The sequence below is a fragment of the Thyridium curvatum genome (genome assembly GCF_004353045.1).
Source record: "Thyridium curvatum strain D216 chromosome Unknown NODE_4_length_842636_cov_84.159710, whole genome shotgun sequence".
NCBI lineage: Eukaryota > Fungi > Ascomycota > Sordariomycetes > Thyridiales > Thyridiaceae > Thyridium > Thyridium curvatum.
Window position 1 is genome coordinate 573,478 of NW_022156759.1, and position 19,621 is coordinate 593,098.

The 19,621-nt window shown below is 55.3% G+C and overlaps 5 protein-coding genes across 5 annotated transcripts; 3 read left to right on the plus strand and 2 right to left on the minus strand.

Annotated features, from left to right (window-relative positions):
- Nucleotides 1-1,339: 1,339 nt before the first annotated feature.
- E0L32_001118 (uncharacterized protein) lies at nt 1,340-2,474 on the plus strand (the record flags this gene model as incomplete). Its single annotated transcript, XM_031133928.1, has 3 exons — nt 1,340-1,360; nt 1,411-1,837; nt 1,897-2,474. 3 exons carry the CDS (start codon nt 1,340-1,342, stop codon nt 2,472-2,474), a joined length of 1,026 nt encoding a protein of 341 aa, XP_030993011.1.
- Nucleotides 2,475-2,747: 273 nt separating this feature from the next.
- On the minus strand, nt 2,748-3,430 carry E0L32_001119 (uncharacterized protein; the record flags this gene model as incomplete). Its single annotated transcript, XM_031133939.1, has 3 exons — nt 2,748-2,760; nt 2,815-3,096; nt 3,159-3,430. 3 exons carry the CDS (start codon nt 3,428-3,430, stop codon nt 2,748-2,750), a joined length of 567 nt encoding a protein of 188 aa, XP_030993012.1.
- A 507-nt stretch (nt 3,431-3,937) lies between these two features.
- On the minus strand, nt 3,938-11,331 carry E0L32_001120 (uncharacterized protein; the record flags this gene model as incomplete). The annotated part of the gene is made up of 12 exons (XM_031133950.1): nt 3,938-4,069; nt 4,135-5,286; nt 5,349-5,672; nt 5,868-6,108; nt 6,175-6,600; nt 7,470-7,763; nt 7,826-8,202; nt 8,254-8,477; nt 8,548-8,840; nt 9,876-10,381; nt 10,450-11,174; nt 11,256-11,331. 12 exons carry the CDS (start codon nt 11,329-11,331, stop codon nt 3,938-3,940), a joined length of 4,770 nt encoding a protein of 1,589 aa, XP_030993013.1.
- Nucleotides 11,332-13,038: 1,707 nt separating this feature from the next.
- On the plus strand, nt 13,039-14,526 carry E0L32_001121 (uncharacterized protein; the record flags this gene model as incomplete). Its single annotated transcript, XM_031133961.1, has 1 exon — nt 13,039-14,526. The coding sequence occupies one exon, from the start codon at nt 13,039-13,041 to the stop codon at nt 14,524-14,526; it is 1,488 nt and encodes a 495-aa protein (XP_030993014.1).
- A 940-nt stretch (nt 14,527-15,466) lies between these two features.
- Nucleotides 15,467-19,088, plus strand: E0L32_001122 (uncharacterized protein; the record flags this gene model as incomplete). The annotated part of the gene is made up of 5 exons (XM_031133972.1): nt 15,467-15,835; nt 15,888-16,244; nt 16,288-16,486; nt 16,572-16,589; nt 16,654-19,088. The coding sequence occupies 5 exons, from the start codon at nt 15,467-15,469 to the stop codon at nt 19,086-19,088; spliced, it is 3,378 nt and encodes a 1,125-aa protein (XP_030993015.1).
- Between the last annotated feature and the right edge of the window lie 533 nt (nt 19,089-19,621).

The window sequence follows — 19,621 nt, forward strand, 5'->3', positions numbered from 1 at the left end:
AAATAAAAGAGAACTGGAATGGATGCGCAGTCCGAAAGTCCGCAGCTTCAAGTCATAACTAGGCGGGTCTCGGGGGCTGTTTTGTGAGCTGCTGACATTTTCGTCTCCTTGGGACTAGCTCAACGTCAAGTCCATGGATCCAGCAGCTCCGCCGGCGCTGCTCCGCGCTGGCGTGATCCTCAAACGCCATACCGCCGCATCCACTGTCGAAGAAGACTACCTAACACACGCGTTGCTCCGGCTCTTTGCGGGATATCACCGACAATCAGCACGTTCCGGGAACTACAGGTGCCAAATGGCGATGCACAACACATTTCGTATTGAATCGGGTCCATTGGCTTCAGCGATATCGAACCAGACGAGTGATCCTTGTAAGCCGCCACCGCGGGATCTGGAGAATGCACATGGAGAGCGTGAGTAGAAATCAAACGAGTGGAATCAACCAGGAGTGAAGACTCGGGTTCCCTAGGAATAATTCAAGCACGATAGGCCTGTTCATACATGCATCATTTGTGCTCACCACTGTATTACGAGGACGCTACGAAATGGAATACCGCAGAACGCTAGCAAACAAGACAAGCGAGATAAAGCGACATTTCTCGACACGTCCGCAAGAGAAGCCATCGCTAGCAAGACGACATAAAACCCCATTTCCTCATCGAAGCCAAGACTTCCCGGGCATGCGCAAATTCATATTGCTCGAGGGTCTCCTCCCACAAGGTATCAATGGCCTGTCGTCCTTCTTCAGTGTACACAATGTCGGCAAATCTAGCGGAGTCGTCCTATCAGCACAGAGACTCCAAACTCGCAAGAATGATGTTACTAGCAGAGTACTTACGGGTGAATAGCCCAGTCAAATATGAAGCAACCGTGCGACTCCTTACCTTTGACCACCGTTGCATGTAAACTGTTTCGAGTCAAAGCTCTAGCTTCTTGAAGGATTCGGGCATTGCCCATCATCGGCAATCATTGTGCCCTGCCCTTGAATAAGTCGGGCGGGCCAGGCCGGACTCGCTTGAACTAGTTCCATATGTCCGCAAATGTCCGCAGAATGTCCGCAACCGGAATTAGCCTCCTTTGCCCTGTTTGACTAACAGCTCCCATCCCCACGACACACGCTGATCAGAAATAAATCGATATGTGATCTGGCCTCGAGGCATACAGAATGATATCGACTCCATATTTGTAATGAAGATGTTGTAGATAGGCAATTTCAACCCGTCTATAAAAGGTTCGAGCAGTCCCCCGTAAAGTGACCAAGAACGACTCTTTGGATCATCATCTCACTACACTGAAAGCGTGGAGCCTGTCCCAGTTCATACAAAACCTGCCACCGAATATGTCTGGCCAATCTGTCTTGGTAAGAGCAGTTCCTTCTACAACGATGGGAATGTCAATTCACAAGCCTAGATCACCGGAGCTACCGGCTTTCTGGGCTTCCGCGCCCTCATCTTTGCTCTCGAAGCCGGATACCGCGTCCGCGTAGCTGTGCGCAAGCAGGAGGGCTTCGAAAAGATCAAGTCCATAGCCCCGGTCACCCAGTACACCACGCAGCTGGAGTCGGTCATCGTTCCCGATATCACAGCTCCTGGCGCCTATGATGAGGCCGTCCAGGGCGTAGACCACGTCGTCCACATCGCCTCCCCCGTTCCAAGCCCGGCAATCACCTCGGACTTCGACAAGCTCATTGTTCAACCGGCAGTGCAGGGGACCCTTACCATGCTTGAGGCAGCCTACAAGGCGCCTGGTGTCAAGAAGGTGGTCATCACCTCATCCGTAGGAGCAATCATTCCACTAGGTACCGTGGCAGCCCCGCCCAGCGGTACTGTCTACAACGGTGCGTTAGCCACATCCCTCATCCCAAACTTGTTGAACCCCAAAGCTAAATTCTCGCAGAGAAGAGCAGACTCGAGAATCCCACCGATCCTCTCGACAACCCCTTCACGGCGTACTTCGCGAGCAAGGTGATGGCGCTGAACGCTGCGGAAGCCTGGATCAAGGAGAAGAACCCGTCGTTCGACGTGGTCCACGTTGCGCCGGGATATCTAGTGGGTCGTGACCCTCTCCTGCGAGAACCCAATGACTTTGTCACGGGCTCCAACGGCTTCCTCATGAGGCAGCTATTGCTCGGCCCCGACCCATACCCGGTTGCTTCTCTGATCGTTCACGTCGACGATGCTGCCCGCGTTCATGTCAAGGCTCTTGACCCTTCAATCAAGGGAAACCGTCTCTTCCCGGTCTTCACCCAGTGCCCCGAGGGACCTGACTGGGACGATGTCCTCGAGATCGCCAAGAGGCGATATCCCAAGCAGGTCGCGGACGGGACATTCAAGGTTGATGCTGGCACAAAGACTCAACATATCAAGGCCGATGCCAGCTACACCGAGCAGACATTTGGCTTCAAGGCCAAGTCCTTCGAGGAGGCGGCTGTGAGCCTGATGGATCAGTACGTGGAGTTGATTGGGAAGCAATAGAACAGTCAGCACAGGATGCTTTTAGGAGAGAATAGCCTTAGAACAATATGAAATGGACAGCCACTTAGGAATGACCTATCTTGCATAAGGTGTTGCCTTGCATCCCGACTGGACGAGATCGCTCCAAGTCCAAGAAAAAGGATGTTCTTCATTGTGAGTGATCAGATTGTCTCATCCGGAAAGAGAAAAGGAGATGAAGTGAAGATTGGAATGTTCTGCTTCGTCAAACGTTTGTAACACATTCTAAATAGACATAGAATTGTTAATGACTTCCTAAGAGCTCCCACTACATTTTCGTGTAAATCCAAAACTATCTACGTTAACTCGAATCATAGCATACTCTCCACTGCAGGATACAGTGAATTGGACATCCGTGGTCCCTAAATCTGAGCTCTGAGTGGGGAACAGTACGCTCCCTGGCTTCCAACCACCAGGCCCATCCTCCATGCTGCCACGAAGGGTTGTGTCTCCCATGCTGAGCTGAATATCGCAGGTGTAGTCAGCGTTGACGCTGACGCTGAGAACTCGGTAATAGTAGGAAAACTCGTAGATACCGGCAAGAACGCTCAAGCTCTGCTTAACTATGCCGGTGCCTTGACCACCGCCGGTGAAAGTGAAAGCCCTAGTGTGCAATTATATTAGCATACATAGAGAATTATGGATTAGGAGGCAGAGTAAGCATACAAAGCGTTAGCGCCATCTTGGGTTTCGCTCTGAATCAACGCGCCATTGCTTGTCCAGGGAGCAACGCTGGCGGCGCTGTCATCAAAGCCAGGGTTGACAAACAGCTGGGTCTCAACACAGCCTGGGGCTGCAGTGGTCGTCGTAGAACCAGCCTGGGTCGTGGTAGTAGCAACGCTTGTGACTCTCGTAGTCGAAGGTCGGCAGGGGCTGGCTTCTGCTCCAAAAAGGAGCATAGCGGCAGCCGCCATGGGAAGAATGGAAAAGCGAACCATTCTGGCGCGATAGAGAACAAATGCTCAAACGAGGGAACACGGCTGCAGATAGTGCAGTGCGAATTAAGTGAATGTAAATAGTGAGAGATTGCAAAGGAGGATCCAACAAAAAAAAATACTCGGTAGATGTCTCCTTTTCAATTTCAGCCGTATGCTTGCTTGTTAGTTTATCGTTGTTTATGGCGCTAAAAAGGGTCTTGGCAGCAGGCTATTGCCAATAGTCTTCAGATCTCCCCATACTAGGTTAGAATGGTAGAAGCGGAGCCTGAAGAGGCATTTCATGTATACTAAGCAGTTCGATACTCGCTCAGCTCTATATTATACATACATTACCAAGGACTGACTTTGTGAACTTGTCTGGTCCTAAACCACAAAGATGCTTCTGCTGATCGAAAACTAAAACACCAACAAGACCTGCTGCCGCTACAATGCTATGAGAGGTGAAGATATATACAAAATGCAATAGAACAAAGAACACACGATGCACTCGCTGGCAGGTCCATATCTCTAACCCTGATCTTCCTCGTCTTCTTCGTCGTCGACCTCACGAAGAATGGCACCAAGCAGAATCCGTTGCAGTCTCTGCTGGAAGGAAAGGTCTAAAGTCTCGGGACTATTGAACGGCCTCGTGTCGACAATCTACATTGTGTCTCTTGTCAGCGAATCAAGCATCTACATCCAAGGGTTGGAAGGGTGAAACGCACATCACGAACGTTGTACATCTGCTTCAGCTTGTCGTCCAGCAACTTGAGCCAGGCCGCCGCCTTGTCGTTGTTCCCGATCTGCACGAACTGGATCCCGATCTGGTTCGACGGCGCCTTGAGCTCGTCCAGCCTCCTCGCCGCGTCCACGATCGTCGACTCGACCTCCTCCTTGTCCGTCGCCTCCCCGTCCGTGATGCAGATCAGGTTCAGCTTCCGCGGCGCCCTGGGCCGCGCCTCCCGCCGCCCCCTGCTGCTGCTGCTCGCCGCCCTCTTCATCTCGGCCCGGAACTCCTCGAAGCGGTCGAGCTGGTCCTGCAGCACCATCCACAGCACCTGCGCCATGAAGGTGCCGCCGCCGCCGTCGTCGGGCTCGACCTCGTTGGAGAGCAGGTCGAGCACGCGCTGGCCCTCGCGGATCTCGGACTCGTCCTTGGCGTCGTTGAAGAGGAAGCGCACGTCGACGCCGTTGGGGTCGTAGTGGCAGACAATGTCGACAATGTACTTCATGCTGTCGATGAGCACCTCCCAGCGCGACCTGTCGCCGCCGTCCTGCTCGTTCATGGAGCCCGAGTCGTCGATGACGAAGACGGTGTCGAACTGGGACAGCCGGGCCAGCCGGGTGGTGTCTTCTGTGCCTCCGCCGCCGTCCTCGGGCACGGGCACGAGGTTGGCGCGGTGGACGGCCTTGGGAGGGTGGTGGAAGGGGAGGCGTGTCGTGCCGCCGTTGCTGGTGCCGGGCGGGGATATCGGCTGGCCTGGATGGAATGACAGGGGTCTCCCGGTGGGGGATGAAAGGGCACCTTGTACGGAGAACGGACGGGTAGACTCGGAGTCCGGGCGTTGTGACAGCAGGCTCGAGTACGCAGGTGGCATCGTTCTTGTGGAAGATATGGTTGACATGGTGTGCGACCGCCGTGAAAGCGTGGGATTGAAGCTAGTCTCGGGAGGCTTGGCTGGCGACGCAGGACTCAAAGGAGGGCTCGAGGCAGCGATAGAAAGCGTGGACGCGATCATCCGGATGAGGAGCTGGGAGATGGTGCGGTAGCCCGCGTCATGCCTGTCCGAGAACTTGATCATGGTTTTGTGGTCACCGTCAATCCCTACAGACGTCACATCCTCGAACACGCTCATCGCCGACTCTGGTCTCGTGACCTGTTTGATAAAATGTCAGCGGGCGAAGCAAGACGTTATTGAAGTCCTTCATGCTCACTTACAAACTTGATACCGTACAGAGGCGCCTTTTCATAGGCTATGAGGATGGGTATCTTGGTGTTCACGTTGTTTCGAAGCTGGTTGAACTGGGACACAATGGTACGAAGCCCATCGGCACGAAACTTGAGGCTGTCAATCAGAGCCTCATTGCCGCCAAGGAACTTGACGAATTTGGACGCATGGTTGGCAAGCTGTGAGCCCTCAAAGGGGGTTCCGAAAAAGAAGATGCCTCTGACCAGGCACTGCCCGTCCTTGGTAGAGATTCTGCGATACTGCTCGTGTCGAACCGTCTGATTTGACTCCAGATACAGTTCGTTGAGGATGGCCTGATTGACCGAGGTTTGTTAGCGGTTTCCTGACCGTCTCCTCCCATGGGGGCTTTGCAGCAAGATGGAATACCTGGCAGATGACTAGGCCACCAAGGCTGTGGCAAACAAAGTAGATCGGGCGGTCGGAACCCTGCCGCTTTCTGTTAACATTTGCCCGGAGGTATAGCTATGGAGTTTACGGGGAACAGTTACCTCCGGTCTGTCCGTAGCGATCTGCACGAGCAGATTTCGGGCCGCGTGTTGGATCGTTGTGGTAGCCGACCAAGTGTCAAAGGCTTGTGCCTGGTAGCCTATGGTTGAGAATCGACCCGACAGCCCGGCGGCTTTGACGTCTTCTGGGAGAAGATCTCGCGGCCACATCACGGGTGGCACACGGTTAGTCGTGCTCCAGGTCCGAAAGGCATGTCCACCGAGACCGTGGACGAAGTAAATACTGGGAGGAGTGGCGATGGTGGTCAGCTATACACATGTAGAATGAGAGATGGAACGAAACACATACTCGAACTGGGCATCGTCATGCTCTGCCACGGTTGTGACGCCAAGAAAGTCCTCCTTGACGGCGAGATCAGCGCTTTGGTTCGGCTGCTCCGGGTTGAGTGGATAGAAGCGGCTCCCATGCAAGGCAGCACAGGCGTTTCTGCACGCGGCATCGCTGTCCAACTGCAGTGTCACGGAGGTGTGCAGCATCCGTTTGTCCGCGTCTAGCACGACTGGGCCGACCTTTGGCTGCGCGCCGAGGACAATACCATTGATATGCCGAACGACATCGTCTTGTGTTGTCCCCGGCGGGAGGTTGCGCACGGTAACGTTCAGGAAGGCAGGCTTACTGCTGCGAAACATTTGCATTCGACTTGCCGAGCTGCGATGCTGAGGGATAGAGAATCTAGAGGCGGATGTTGTTGAGACAGGCTTCAAAGTGAAGGGTCTGGAGTGGTATCATAAGTAACACCTGATGCCAAGAGTCGATGGAACACAAAGGCGGGAAGAGGGACGTCACCACGATATTTAAAGGCATCCAGGTGATGTATCACGCCAGCTGCCCAGTGCATAGCCTCGCCGCCACCTTTCCGGCTGGCCTGGCTGGACATACACCAGTTCCCTCCCCTCTGCCCGCCTACGTGCGTCATTTTTGACTGCCCTGGGAGATTGTATGATTTGTCTGCTTGCTGCCTTGCCCCAAAGAGCATCGGTCTGCTGTTGCCTTGCCAGCCACTTGATCAGCTTTTGGCCCAGGGTTGCGTGCGCACAAGGCTGGCTTGCCGCCGACCATGCAAGCCACGGATGACACACCGGGCAATAGTTCCCGTTAGCACCCAATCACCGCCGCCGTCGAGGACCGGCCCGCATGAGCAGGTACGCCTCGCGATCGTTCCTTGGCAAATCAGACCCCGGAATCTGAGACTCGGTCACCGCGACCGGGATTCATAATCACGGTGAGGGTGCAATGCGGGGTTATGTCGCCCTGCGAGTCCGATTGGAAGCAGACCTGCTCGAGACAACTCGTTTACCGCATTCGAGATGGTCCCTCCCGGATATGTACTCTCGCTTACAAAGCTCAGTTTGAGGTTTCAATTGTCCAAAAATGCTTCATTTGTTCGTCCAAGATGTACGTCTATGCCAAAGCGGTTCTAGAGAAGGGAAGTGAGGCTGCAGCCAGTGAAGCTCAACGTTAATTACCTCGTGACCCAAGCTTTTAAATCAGTGCAGTTCGTCGTGTCATCGCTCTACCGACAGCTCGAGACACCTCCTCAGTGCCTAAAGCGAGCGCGCGCATCGCCGGTAAGCGTCTCGTACCCGCGCTGCATGGCCTTGAGGTGGCTCCAGTCGTAGCCGTCCTCGCCCAAGCTCCACGCCATGAAGCCGCCGACGCCATGGCACTTGAGCTTGGCGATCTTCTGCGAGATGAGCTCGGCCGTGTCCCAGGTCCAGAACAGCCGCTCGGAGGCGTCCCAGTACCACTGCGCGCCGGCCTCGACGTCCGTCTTGCCGTTGGCCAGGGCCTTCTTGAACGAGGCCTTGACGTCGGCGCCCTCGCACTTGCCGTACTCGGACTGGCAGCCGGTGCCGCAGTGCGCGGTCGTGTTGCCGCTGTTGGGCTTTTCGTTAAAATCCTCGTTAGAAATGAAAACCCAATGAAACTCGAGACTCACCACCACCCGTACTGGCTGCAGCACTGGCCCGTGCCGCACTTGTAAAAGGTGCCCACGCCGCACGACAGGTTTGGAGACGAAGTCAGGTTGGTGGGCGCGGCGACAAAGTTGCCCTTCTCGAACGTCATGGCGCCCGACTTGCCCGTGTCGGCGCCCTGGGCGTCCTCGAGCAGCTCGGTCGGGCAGCCGATGCCCTTGCTGCAGTCGGCGCCAGGCTTGGTGGCGAAGAACTTGGCGTAGAAGGGGATGCCGATGTTGAGCTTGGCGGCGTCCATGCCGCGCTGGATGTACGTATCGATGGTGTCGAAAGTGGCCTTGACGGAGACGTGGTAGTCGGTGACGTTGTCACGGCGGTTCATCATGTCGTAGGTCATGACCTGTCGGACGTCAGTCACTCTTTTTCGTCTGCATTGTGAAGCAAGACGCACATTGACAAAGTCGACGACTTTGTTGATCGCGGCGCAGTGGGCAGCGTCATAGGCCATCATGTCGCCCTCGCGGCCCGGCACGGCGATGGACAGCTCCTTGCTGCCAATAGCCGCCTTGATCTCGGCCAGGACCAAGGGGAATTGGTCGATCTCGTCGACCTTTTTCGAGTTGGGGATCTGCCGGTAGTCCTGGCCATTGCCGCCGGGATACTCCCAGTCCATGTCTGAAAACGGTGTGAGCACACTCACGAGCTTACATGTCGGAAATCGAGCCGGTCTGCCCCATTCACTCACCGACGCAGTCATAGCCGAGTCGCTCGACGGTGTCGGCAATGTTCTTGGCAAACGCCTTGCGCGACTCGGGGGTCTTTGCTCCCTGCCCAAAGCCAGCATTGTCGCCCCACCCCCCGATGGCCATGCAGACCTTGGTGCCGTTGTCAAAGAGCGGCCGAATGTCGGACAGGTTCTTGAACGGCTGGTAGGTCCCGGCAGGCTCGGAAGCGAAGAGGGACGAGTTGGCAAAGGCCGTGATCACATAGTTGATCCCCGCCGTCAAGCTCTTGTCGGGGAGGTCCGAGGTGTGGTATCTGCGTCGCGTTGTCAGGCCTTTAGAGAGCTTCATCACAGGAGAGGAAGGTCATCATTACTGGTCGTAGTAGAGGATATATCTCGGCACCGCCACGGCCGTGGTCGCCATGGCCGCGAGGCCGAACAACGAAGAACGCATTTTGGTAGAGGTAGTGTCAAAGAGGGACTGGAGTTAGTGTTGGTAATGAACGACAGCGCGCGATGGCGTGGAAGATTGGAGAAAGAATGTCTAGGCAGTGGCGCGCCTCGGCAGCTATTATATCTCTCCCTGGAATGTGTGTCGACAGGTGAAGAAGCGTGGGAGCTCCGCGAAACGGGGTTTTTCGATTAACGTTTATGCAGATCCTCACGATGACCGGGGAGGTGGTCGATTATTGCCGCTTCAGGGTAGCATTGTCCCAGGAGCCAGAGTACACAGCCCTACGAGCTACCCAACCATTGCCTTTTACGCTCCTCAACAAGGTCAATCTCCCCCCGAAACATCCGGCACAAGGCCTCGATACGTGCTTTTTGCGTGCGACTCGAGACTCCCCGGTAAGGAGTAGTGGCTGGCTACTTTAAAGTCTTCCGATCTAAGACAACTGCCGCTTTCCGAGACATAGGGCACGGTACTTGAATCACTAGGTAACCCTTTTAACTGAACTGAGCATGGTCCAGACTCCACACTTGTAGAGACATGCCCCTTTTCCCCTGATTCCGTCGGTCGGAAAAAAGTGGAATTCTCAACGGGCGAGCCAGGGGTTCACGCAGGATTCTACACGTGCATCCTGCACGCATCCTTCAAATCTCATCTTGAAAAGGGAGGCTACTTCGTACAGAGTTCGTAATGAATCAATACCGTCTATTAGTGGCTGCATTACCGACTACACTACACGTTCATCGAGACGCCTAGGACACCCATCCTACAGAAAACCTGACCGAGCCGCCCGATTGCTCACCAGACACCCTCCTCCGTCGTCACTACCTAGCTTTTACCCTCATAAACCCCCGTCACCATCCACGTAAACGTCGCCATCCCGCTCAGCAGTACGAACGCCGTCAGGACCCCCGCGCCGGCCTTGTCGCCGACGGTGATGGGCCGGTGGTTCGGCATATAGTCGGGCTCGCCGCCGGCGTTGTAGTCGCCCTGGCTCGACCCGCCGTCCTTGGCCGTGACGGGCGCGGCGCCGGCCCCGTCGACGGCCAGCAGGCTCAGCAGCGCGCCGAGCACGTTCATCTCCTGGCCGGCGCCGTGGCTGCCGTCGTAGCTGCCCTGCACCCAGCGGAAGCCGCAGACCCGCCCTTCGCACTGCGCGACGGCGGCCCGCGCGGAGCTGCGCAGCACGTCGGCGATGCGCTGGTGCGTGAAGGGCGCGAGCTGCGAGGTCACGGCCAGCCAGCGGTGCACGTAGCCCTTGAAGCTGAGCATGTCGGTCGTGCAGGTGATGCGGTCCTGCGACTCGCACGAGATCTCCTTGGCGACGCCCGTGGGGAAGAAGACCTTGATCATGTTGGTGAGGAGGCCGTCGACGCGCTCGCGCCAGACGGCGTCGCCGTTGGTCTGGAGGAGTGTGTCAGCGGTGAAAGGGTGTGTGATTGAGGGAGAGATGAGGATCAACCGCGACTCACCCAGTTGTACATGAAGGCCGAGCCCTGCAGGAAGATGGCCACATTGTACGAGAACTGCGCGCGGTTGATGTCGGTGCAGTTGTGGCCCGTGTGCCCGCCGTCGTAGATGTTGTACTCGCCGTCGATCAGGCCGACGCCCTGCATCCAGTCCCACGTCTTGGTCACCCAGTCCGCATACGTGCTGTTGTCGGTGTACCTCGCCAGCCGGGCCGCCAGGTTGAAGAAGCACCCGTTGGCGATCGAGTTCTTGTAGTCGTACCCGTTGTTCACCGAGGGAATCTGCCAGCGCATGCCGCCGCCGCACTCGTTGTCGTGCCGCGACGGCGCCGCCTGCGTGTTGAAGACGGCCTGCGCGAGGGCGAGCCACTGCGGCGAGTCCTCGGGCGGGTTGGGGAAGTTGTTCTCGGCCGCGAGCATGGCCGACATGCCCCAGAAGGCCTGGTCGTCGTTGCCCAGCGACGCTGTCCAGTTCATGGGCATGTAGCTGTTCTGCGGCGGGCCCGTCTGGAAGAGCATGGCCTCCTGCACGACCGAGTTGTAGGTCGAGTCGCCCGTGTAGTGGTAGTAGTCCATCATCGTGCCCCAGAGCGCGCCGCCCTGCCACCAGTAGTAGTCGCCCTGAGGAGGGGGGCCGGGGAGGATGCCGGGGATCTGGCCGGACTGGTTGCCCTTGTAGTAGGTCATGACATCGTAGGATTTCAGCCGGGCTGCTTGTTTCATTGCCTCTGCAATGGGATGTAAGTTAGCAACCTGTCCACGAGTGCCATGGTCGATCGGGCGCACAGAGTTGCATTATCGATACTGACCATCCGAAGTCAAGTCCACGTCCATTGCAGCCTGCGCCCCCCACACCCATAGCAGTGCTACGAAGCCCTTTCGCATCCTGGAAACCTCGGTATAACTGATTGCAAGTGATTTCTGCTTGAGCCTGTGGGAGCTGTCGACAAAGTGTGCTGAAGCACTAACGAGTGGATGTGAGTGCTATCATGAATAGAGATGCGATGACAATTGTTGCATCTCTTCCGTTAAAAGCCCAGGTTTTGTCGACAGGTGAACGGCGACACAACAAGGACTTGGTACAAGAAACGAGCGAGATTCCCTCGACACCATTCACCCAGGGATCGTTTGTAGTGACAAGCGACCGCGACGCTTGGTGCTTCGGCTGACACAGGTGGTATCCGGTCGCGTATTGCTTGATAGACCGCCACGGTTTGCTGGTGATGCACCTAGCGAGCGAGGGATGCCGAAGAAAGAGGGAAAAGGAGCAGACGGCAACCGTCCGCACACCGCCAGCCAGCAATCAAAAGAAAGCGAGCGATCGATGATTGCACCATCCGTGCTCTGTGTGCGTGTGCGACCGGGCACCAGTCAAGCCACGCGGAAGCGCGCATTGAAGGCGCCCTGATAAGGAGGGCAATCTATCCGGACACGCAGGATATTGATAGGTTATCTCGGTGCAAAACTTGGTTGCAGTGTGTGTGCCCAGCCCGGATGTGATATCATTGCTGCCCCTCCGGGCCTGCATGTGCATGAAACGTGCCGGCTCAATTGGGCAGCTCATGTTAATCTGCGTCCCGAACCCTGGTCCTTTAGCCGAGATGGGCCTTTGAACCGTCCCTGCATTGCACATCCCGCGCTCCCTTTTGGGCGAAAATCGTCTGCTGTGTGGTGTGAGGAAGTGGAATTCGTACAAAGGTCTTGCAGGTCTGGCCGAGAGGCTCTGCGTTGCTAGCAGTAGCCAAGTCTGTTGCTGCAGTCTTAGCATAGCCTTGCAAGCTACGACTGATCACCGTACCTGGATTTTGCTCACCAAGTACTTTGCCTGGACTTGGTCGAGGTCAACTGGGATACCTTTCGAATGGCTTAGTGCAAAACACCAAACGTTCTTCCCAAGACACATTACGTGAGAATCGCGAGCAAGAACGAAACTTGGTAAGCCGGGGTCAGAATGGTTGACGGAAGTCTGTCAGGAGGTACGCCAAGATCAACAATACATATCCTTTCTCCGGACCTCAAGTTTGCAAGGGCCATCACACTTGCTACAACCGATGAGTGTGATACATAGTCAAGAACGTAGGTAACCACTTCTGTTAGCAGCTCGTCAACTACTCTGACCATCACTTGCAACTATAGTAAAACATGGCCCAAAAAGCTCGACGCGCATGGAGCTCAAAACAACGGCGGCTGCTCTTCTTCCCACTCCCTCCGCATCCGGCATAGCCCCGCCCCGGCTCGCGGCCGATATCGTTCAATCGCCTGCCACCAAAATCAAATCGCTCGCGTGCCTGGACGCCCCTCCAGCACTCTAAAGTGTGGGGGTTGGCAGCGAGGGCTGCTCCGTCGTTGGACCGTCGGCTCCCAGTCGTGGGTCCTGGTGTGCATGCTAAGCACTGAATCGCTGGATCGCTACGCCGATATCTGCGGGTTAGGCCCGAAGCAGGACCTCACCGGCTCCGAATCGCAATCAAAGAGTTTTCCCCCGACTCTCACTTCTTGTATTGAGCGCTGCTGGGCTTTGGGTGTCCGCAACCATGATATACTGAACCTAACAGCGTATAGCGACGACCACATCAGATTGTTTGGAGCATCATGTCGTCTGCTGTCCGCTACCTCTACCACGAGTCGGGACTCTCGGCCCTCGTCGCCGCCGGGCCCGACGCGTGGCTCATCATCCTCTCCCGCTCCACCCGCATGTTCGCCTACGGCGGCTCGGCCCTCGTGCTCGCCCTGCTCCTCGCCGCGTTGAACGTCTCCGAGGCCCGCATCGGCCTGTTCATGACCCTGACGCTCCTCGGAGATGTGGTGCTGTCACTCTGCACCACGCTCGTCGCTGACCAGCTCGGGCGGCGGGCGACGCTGATCGGCGGTTCGCTCCTGATGATCTGCTCGGGCGTGGTGTTCGCACTCTGCGACAGCTACTTGGCGCTCCTGGTCGCCGCCATCGTGGGAATCGTGTCCGCGACGGGTGGTGACATCGGGCCCTTCCGGGCCGTGGAAGAGTCGACGCTGTCTGGGCTGTCCGGCCCGGAGAGCAGAGCGGATGTGCTAGTGTGGTATGTCACCATGTCGGGACTGGGTTCCGCGGCTGGCACGGCTGCGTGCGGCCAGTTCGTCGAGTGGCTACGGAAAAAGGATGGCTGGGAGCTTGTGGATGCGTACCACGCTTGTTTCTGGGTGTATGTTCTGATGGGCGCCATCAGCGGCGGGAGCACGATGCTACTGTCGAAGAGGTGCGAGTTGAGTGGGGAGCAGGCCCTCAAGCAGGAGGCCATCACAGACGAGAACGACGACGACGATGACGATGACGAGACAGGGGAGCCTTTCATCGAGGGCCAGCAGAGCGGACAGACCAGCCGAGGCCCTGCAGGCAGGGACAAGAAGGGCTGGCTGGCCCAGATCTCGCGCGAGACCCGCTCCGTCATGTACGCGCTGTGGTTCCTCCTCATGGTCGACTCGCTCGCCGATGGCATGACCAGCATGGCCCTGACGACCTACTACATCGAGCTCAAGTTCCACCCGACCAAGTCGCTGCTCGGAGGCGTCCTGTCCGCCGCCTACTTTATCGCCTCGTGCTCTGCGATCTTTGCCGGCCCGCTGTCTCGCCGCATCGGCCTCGTGAGCACTATGGTGTTCACCCACATCCCGTCGTCGGCCGCCGTCTTGTTCTTCCCTCTGCCGCAGGGGATAGCGCTGACCTTTGCACTGCTGCTGCTGAGGATCGGTCTCAACAACATGGACCAGGCGCCCCGGACGGCGCTGATCGCCGCCGTGGTGCGGCCCGAGGAGAGGACGGCCGTCATGGGCATCACCAGCATGCTGCGCACGCTCGCGATGATGACGGGCCCGAGCATCACGGGCCTGCTCGCCGGCAACGACCAGTTCTGGATCGCGTTTGTCGTGGCAGGCGCCCTGAGGCTGGCATACGATCTGGGGTTGTTTGTCATGTTCATCAACATCAAGCTGCACAAGCATGAGACGACGCGGGGGACCGAGAGCGCCGGGCACTATGCTCTTGTGGAGCAGCAAAGGCATTCTGGGAGCGACGATGACGATGCGGAAGAGCGTGGCGAGCGCTAAGTTGCCATGCAATGAGTAGATCGAAAGCCGGGGTTGTCTTGGACATGAGAATAGATTTGATTAGTATGAATGATGATCATATATTGCCACACTCTCCTTTTCATTGCAGAAACCCGCATGACTGTTGTAGCCTTCAGCCTACGTAGCCCGTCCGCAACGCAGGGCGCAGGGATGCGAGATCACTCGCATGTCTTGTCTTACATGAAAGGTATACTATTAAGTTTTAGTATTAGGATAATCCTTCTTAAAAGACATCGTAATTGATAAGGCGAAGCAGGTTGATTAACCGTCTGCATGTCGGCAGGTCCGGAGTCCATCGACGGATGCTTGGATGGGATTGATCAGGGTTGTACAATTAGAACCCAGTCTATTCATGTTACCAACCAGGACGAGGACAGACTTTCACGATCTGTTCTAAGATTCAGGCTAAACGGGCAAGTTCTGAGCAGCAAGTGTTCATTGGCCCTAACCATAGGTCATAGCTAGAACGTATCAGAGAAACTAAAGCGATGTATCGTCAATGTTCGTCGTGCGGTGTGGGCTCAAATAAGGCTATCAAGACGTATGGCAAAGGAATACAAGCGTTGTTGCAGTGAGTGTCCACCGTAGTATACTCCCACCGAACATGTGCTACTGACACAAGTTTTATGAACAGGTGGTCGGTTTATGTTTGTCAGCAACGGGCTCATACCATTGGCCGAACTGATCGATTTTGGGCGTCAATGCATGCTTCTCTCCATCTCCAATCATGCACGCCGATTAGGCGCCTCAGCCGCATCAAGCAAAACATGAACAGGCATCAATCTGCGGGGTTCTCGCCCTTCCTCCTGTGCCCTTCGTCACAATTGTTAATCTATCTGGTCGGACTACTTGATGAGGAGTTCCAGAGCCCACTGCTTCGATACTTGATGCGGCGCGAGTCGCACGAAACACAATCAATATGGGTTTCTTTCGTCACCTCTTCGACAAGCGCAAAGTGCAGAGCGAGCCTGATTCCTCGAGCGACAACAAGAAGTCACACCACGACACTGGTGCTAGCGTGCTCTTCGACGGGACTTCTGGCGAGAAGGAGGGCGGAGTCGACATCATATTTGTCCACGGTTTGCGAGGATCGCCCATAAGAACATGGTCCGAAGGAAACGTATGCTGGCCCCGAGACCTCTTGAAAGAGGACATACCAAACGCAAGAGTCATCACATGGGGTTACGATTCCGGTGTTGCGAGGCCATTCCGATACACCAGTCTCGAGAGCGTTTACGGACATGCCGAGACGCTGCTGGGAGATATCTCCTCTTTGCGCCAGGATACAGTAAGATTTGGGTTTGCACCCAACATCAGCGAAATACTAACCTTGCTTCCAGACCAGGCCCATCGTCTTCGTCGCCCATAGCCTTGGGGGTCTTGTTGTGAAGGATGCCCTGATCACAGCATCTTCATATCACAGCAACAGTCGGCATACGAGCCTCGGAAGAGTCTTTCCGGACACAAAGGGGATACTGTTCTTTGGCACACCCCACCGGGGTTCTTCCAAGGAGTCGCTTGGTGAGATTGTTGCCTCCATCTCGAAGCTGTGCCTCCATAAGCCCAACCAGCAACTTCTCCGTACGCTCCGAGAAGACTCGCATATACTCGAGCGGCAGCGTAACGAATTCACCACGATATCCCAGGGAATCTCGGTCATTTGCGTGCGAGAAGAGTTACCTACGGCTATTGGTATGGTATGCACGACCATGGACCTCTACTGGCTCACAAGACGTCTAGCTGACACCGGAGAAGATTGTTCCAAGGGAGTCGGCGACATACGACGGATACAACGTTCGGCGGAGCTCAATCCACTCTGACCACATGGGCATGGTCAGATTTGAGAATCGCGAAGACTCGAGATACCAAAGAGCTATTGGTCTGCTGGCCGAGCTCGCAGCAACGGGCTCACAAAGCAACAAGGAGGCAAATAGCAAAGGTAAGCGCATCTGTCAAGGAGACGACCTTCCTGGGCTTGGCCTTTTGAGTTTTCCACCGCTAATCAACTCAACGTAATCGTCTAGGCGGCCACACAGACAGTGGTAATGACACTTTTCCTAGTCCAGTTCGCTTGGATGAACTTGCTGTGCTGATTGTCCTACCTAGCCATACTAGATGCCCTCTTTTTCGAAGGGCTAACGACAAGGGAAGACAACATTGAAGATGCCCATGACGAAACATTTCAGTGGCTTCTCTCAAACACTCCAACTGATGGCGACGAAAAGAAGCCCACATTTGTCACCTGGATCAACTCTCAACAAAATCTGCTGTGGGTCAGCGGAAAGGCAGCCTCGGGGAAATCCACCTTGATGAAATTCATCGACAGGTCCCAGTCAGGAACGATCAACGAATGTCTCGCTAGTCAAGGCGTTGAACCAATCATCGTCAGGTTCTTCTTTTTTGACCGCGGGAGCGACCTACAGAAGTCTAGAGAGGGGGTGCTTCGGAGTATCCTTTTCCAGATTCTATCTGCCGACAGATCACTTCTCGAAGGGGCTACTCGGTCTCCAAAATCTCTGATGGTTGACAGATCCGGCGGTGTTGCAAATGTACCTGGCTATGGCACACTCAATTGGGACACCCTGAGGCACATGTTCGACCGGGTCATCCAGGCGGCAGAGGAACGAGGTCGAGCGATATTTCTACTCCTAGACGGACTGGATGAATATCGCGTCATGGATCGCCTGCAAGAATATTCTGAGGAAGACTTCGACCTAATGTATGACGGCGAAGATAACGACGCTGCTTGGGGGACGAGCGCGTGGATCACCGCCGGCCACCGCGAGATAGGGCTCTGGATCAAAAAGTTTCGAGGCCTGAACAGCATCAAGGTGTGCTTTTCCAGCAGAGAACTCTCTGTATTTGAAACGCTGTTCCAAGGCGTCCCGAGGATCCAGGTACACGAGCATACTGCGAATGACATATCCCGGGTTTGTCGAGACAGACTCGCAACGGAAGCACCAGGCCTTACGGACTCGGACTCTATTGTGGACGAGATTACATCAAATGCACGCGGTGTATTCCTTTGGGAGAAGCTCGTGCTGGATCGGATTATTGAAGGCTACATCAACGGGGACACAAGTGAAGAACTCAAGTCGACCCTGCGTTCACTACCAAAACGCCTTGGGGGTCCGAACGGTCTGTACATGACGATGTTGAGAAGAGTGAGCAAGGATTATCAAGAAGAATCATCAGTATTATTCGACCTAGTCCTGGGGGTTGACAGAGTTCTTCACATCGCAGAGCTCTTCATGGCCTCTGATCGATATATGTCGGCTGCCCAAGCGCGAGAAGACCTCCCGGTGCATCAATGGAAGTCTCTGGGCGATTTCGAGGCATACTGCAAGTCCAAGTCTCGTAGATTGAAAAGCCGCTGCGGTGGTCTTCTCGAAGCTGACTACGCCGTTACCTTCATGCATCAGACAGCAAAGGAGTTCATATCACGCGACTATATCTGGAGGGCGGTATTTGGACAAGCCCGCGGGAATGACTCACTTGCTACGCATTCAGCACTGGTGAGGGGCTCAACACATCTGGTCAAGTCCTTGTCCAGTATTGAACTCCCAGCTGATTTCCCGGAGGGCTGGAACACTACCCACCGACCAGTGGTCCAGATACGATCTATCATGAACACATTGACTCTGGTTGACAGGGGCACTGAAGACCCATGCGTCTATGCAGACCTCGTCGACAATTTCAAGAGGGCTTGCGATTTGTTACCGAGTGCCATCAGAACCTGCTTTACTGATCTGGTCTTTGACGGTTCTGACGTTCCAAAAGCCGACTCTCTTTGGTTCGATTTAGTTCTTCCGCGTGACATTGTTCCGCGATGCAAAGACTTTAACAGCTTTGCGGCACAGTATGGCCTTTCAAGATACCTCGACCATAAGCTTTCAGCAATGTCAAACCACCAGCGGGGCGAAGAAACGCAACGGCTTCTTGAGTTGTCGTTTATGGTTCACCGCGCACCTGGAGCGGATGGTTTCATAATGAATGTCGACATGCCAGTAGCGACAATGCTTTTCTCCCAAGGTGCATCACTGAATCCGTCATGCAGACTTCCATGGGCCGCCGCAATTGGTTTGACCAGGCAAGCTAGTGCCTGGGTAGACCTGATAGAAGCTGGCTATGGAAGATTTGTGCATGAGACAGACCTTGTGCCACGACTTCACTCTGTCGGAGCTGTATCTGAGATAGGTCTCCTCTGGCGAGAGGGCTATCCTAATTGGCTGCACCTCGTGCTCCTTATGCTGAGCCACGGAGCCCAAGTTGATATCATGGCGAGTGTTACCTTTGAGGCGGACATTTCTAGTACTTCCGAATCTGGTGGGACGGTGGAGCTCGTACAAGTGACGGTGGCTTCAATCATTGAATCAATTATCGAGCTGCGTTCTTGGGATCAGGCTGATGCCGTCAACCTGGTGAAAGAGATTCACAAGCACACTCGGCGAAACGGGAAACCAGAACTCATAAGATTTCATAAATCGAAGGACAAGAGACAGTCCTTCCAGGGCAGCGATGACAGCGGCAGTGGCAGCTAGCATGAAGACGTTGAGGATTTCCTAACTCTCTCGTGGGGGGTATGCAAACGCTCGGAGCGGAAGATATCGACGAGGAACCTGAAGAAGAGAGTAAGGAAGCATAACAATCGATTGTGGAACCCAGCATTGTGATAGATTGGCAGGTTTCTGCTGTCATGGTATTGTCTTGGTCTCGTCCCGAAGAGACATAGCAAGTGGTCGGACGGCCGAGGTGGTGGGATGTAAGATTATATGCGTATTGTTAAATGAGCTCTCTGCTGGGGCCAATCTGTCTGGCACAAGCCGCGTTACACTGTAAGTTGGATACGATCCAAGAGACACAATAAATACAATACCCAGTTCCAGAGACATGCTGACGGTTCTCATTGATAAGGTCACACTTGTTGTCGTGGATTGATCAACCACCTACCCCCTCGCAAGGCTTTCAAGCTCGACTGCTGCCGTCGCCGATGTAGGTCCGGGGCCCGGAATCGTCCCCGGGCTTTTTGACCTCTCGATCATGGTTTGTAGGCTCCTAACCCGTTGCCAGTGAG